The sequence below is a fragment of the Phytophthora infestans genome, genomic scaffold (genome assembly GCF_000142945.1).
Source record: "Phytophthora infestans T30-4 supercont1.139 genomic scaffold, whole genome shotgun sequence".
In the NCBI taxonomy this organism is placed as follows: Eukaryota; Oomycota; class Peronosporomycetes; order Peronosporales; family Peronosporaceae; genus Phytophthora; species Phytophthora infestans.
In genome coordinates this window covers 1-2,500 of record NW_003303620.1, presented here as the reverse complement: position 1 = coordinate 2,500, position 2,500 = coordinate 1, and the positions used below count along the sequence as shown (strand labels likewise).

Here is a 2,500-nt window from a genome sequence, read left to right as displayed (position 1 = left end):
TAGTACGGCTCGGATTGATACTCCTCCGAGCAGTACGGAAACGTCACGCCGTCCGAATCAGGATTAAACAGATTCTTGCCGGCGTCGATCATAACGTAGCAACCCACGACAGTGCACACGACGATCACCACAACCGCCACCACGCGCTCATACATTGGCAAGTCGCGCCAGAAAACCTTGAGGTAGAACACAAGCGGCAGCACCAGGCAGCACACGGTGATGGCCGACGCGCCCGTGAAATCCACGAGGTCCAGGAAGTGCGAGCGGAAGCCGATTGCGGCTCCCACAAGAATCGCCATGATGACGAGACGCAACGTGACGTAGCGGAACACATTGACGCTGTAGTTTGAGAGCTGGGCCTCATCGTGTTCCTTCTCGCCCTGTTCACGCTTGGCAGAGTTCGACAGCGTATCGATGTCCGACTCGGCGTTGCTCTCGAGGTCTCTCGCGCCGCGTTCGGTGACGCTGAGTACGGGGCCGTTAGTCGACATCTTTTCGCGCAGCTCCTCCCATCCGTCGTTTTCCTCCTTTCTCTCTTGATGGATCGAGACGGCATCGACGGGGTCCTTGTGCATACCTAGAATGAGACGCTCAGCCATATAGAACGGTGGCTGCAGCACCGTGGACAGAACTATCACGACGTGAAGGTGCATGAACATGTACGCCATGATCACAGCGCCGTGATCTGGGACGAAACCCAGCGCAGACGGCGATGACGGGTCGGAAATGTTGACGATGGAGAAGAGAAGGTTAGCCGAAAGCTGGCAACCTCCAGCTACGTAACCAGCGATAGCCACAGCCAGGAAGAAAGCCGAACCGATGCCCAGACTAACCACGATAACGCGGGGCATACGCTTGGGCTGCGAGTGCTGACGCTGCAGATCGGGAATCAAGACGGCGACGCCGTACGCCAGCGACAGGTTGCCGAACGCCGTCAGGACCTGGTGCAGCGAGATATCGGGGGACGGCGCGGCTGGATGACCGCGCATCTCCCATTCCAGGACGTAGATTCCTACCACGTCAGCGATGATGGTTCCCATACATCCGATGAACGCGACGGTCGCAGCGGCCTTGAGGGTCGGAATCAAACAGGCCGGCACGGCCGTGACGGCCATGAAAACGATCCAGAAGATTTGGCTGAACGAGTCCGGGAACAGCACGTCTAGGAGGGTACTACCAAGCACCAGGAAGGCGCACGGTAGTAGCAGACACACAAGCAACTGGGACACGTTGACGAGGTAGCGTCCGGTCTTGCCGAGCACCCACTCACCAACATCGCTGAACGTCTGGACGGAGGGAGGCGCTACGAGGATGACGCGGGACAGCGCCACGGTTGAATAGATATTGGCAAAAGCCATAAAAAGCATCGCAATGGTGCCGTACACGGGTCCAGCACGGGCGAAATTGGAGGGCATGGCGAGCGTGCCGATGCCGCAGATGCAGCAGATGATACTGAAACTTATCTTGGCGTCCTCAAGCGTGAAGAACGCCGAGCGCCGCGGCTCGGCGGACGGGGTCATTGCAGCCATGACCTACAGGGAAGAAGCGAACGAACGAAAGTGTCCGTCGCAATGCTCGTGATCGGACGATCGAGTGGCTTTCAACTGCCCCAATTAGAGAATGCTCTCGTGGGTACGATTGCACGGGGTGGCGTCTACGTCCACCCTCCGTCAACGTTTGCGCGTCTTAACACCAAAGCGGCTCGATTTCCATAGTCAGGCCTCGTATCGAGGCGAACACACGGGAAAACGTCAGAACGTGTATCATCCTGAAACGTTTTGTCAGTATGTGTGAAACGTGTGTCAATAGGTGTATGGGCTGCCATCGGTATTGACAGTATGTGACAGTCTCAAAACAAACGCCAACAGGTGTATGAAAGTGAGGTTTGTGTGTCAAAATGTGTAGTGCACTATAGATCACTGGCCGAGAAGTGGCTACAGTGGGTTTGGTCCAAACCCACAAATCGCGACGTTCAGCGACCTACCTCCCACAGCCCCAAGGCAAACTCGCACACTTTGCGCTTCCATATACGAATATTGCGACTGAGGGACAACAATGGATGTCGACGTGGATGATATCAGTGAGGGTAGCGACTCAAGCGGTTCAGCGTGCTTGACGGTTGGCATGGTATTTGAGTCAGCAACGGACGCTCTCCATGCTGCACAAGACTATGCTCTTAGCCTCGGAAAGGCAGTCAAGGTCAGGCAACGAAGTGGAGTCCACAGACTCATTGGGTGTAGCTCTGATGGATGCGAGTTTTCCGTGCGTGTGTATCGGAAACGTCGATCTGACAAGACGTATGGACCGTGGTACATTTCTTCAATTGCTAATGACCATGTCAACTGTCTGTCAATCGCTAATCCAACCCGGAGGCAGATAACGGAGCGTCCAACTTTTGAAAGTGCTGTGCGTGCTGTGCGTGCTGACGGCAGCGTCACAGCAGGCGCACTCATTGATCAGATCCAGTCTGAGATGGAATTTCGCTTGGGAAAAAGCGACG

General features: G+C 55.6%; 1 protein-coding gene across 1 annotated transcript in view; it reads right to left on the bottom strand.

Annotated features, from left to right (window-relative positions):
* Positions 1 to 1,529, bottom strand: part of PITG_20370 (Amino Acid/Auxin Permease (AAAP) Family) — a gene marked incomplete at both ends in the record, with an annotated part of 1,560 nt that extends 31 nt beyond the window's left edge. The window contains one exon of the mRNA XM_002895693.1: positions 1 to 1,529. This exon is cut by the window's left edge and continues 31 nt beyond it. Within this exon, the coding sequence (XP_002895739.1) occupies positions 1 to 1,529 (1,529 nt within the window).
* Between the last annotated feature and the right edge of the window lie 971 nt (positions 1,530 to 2,500).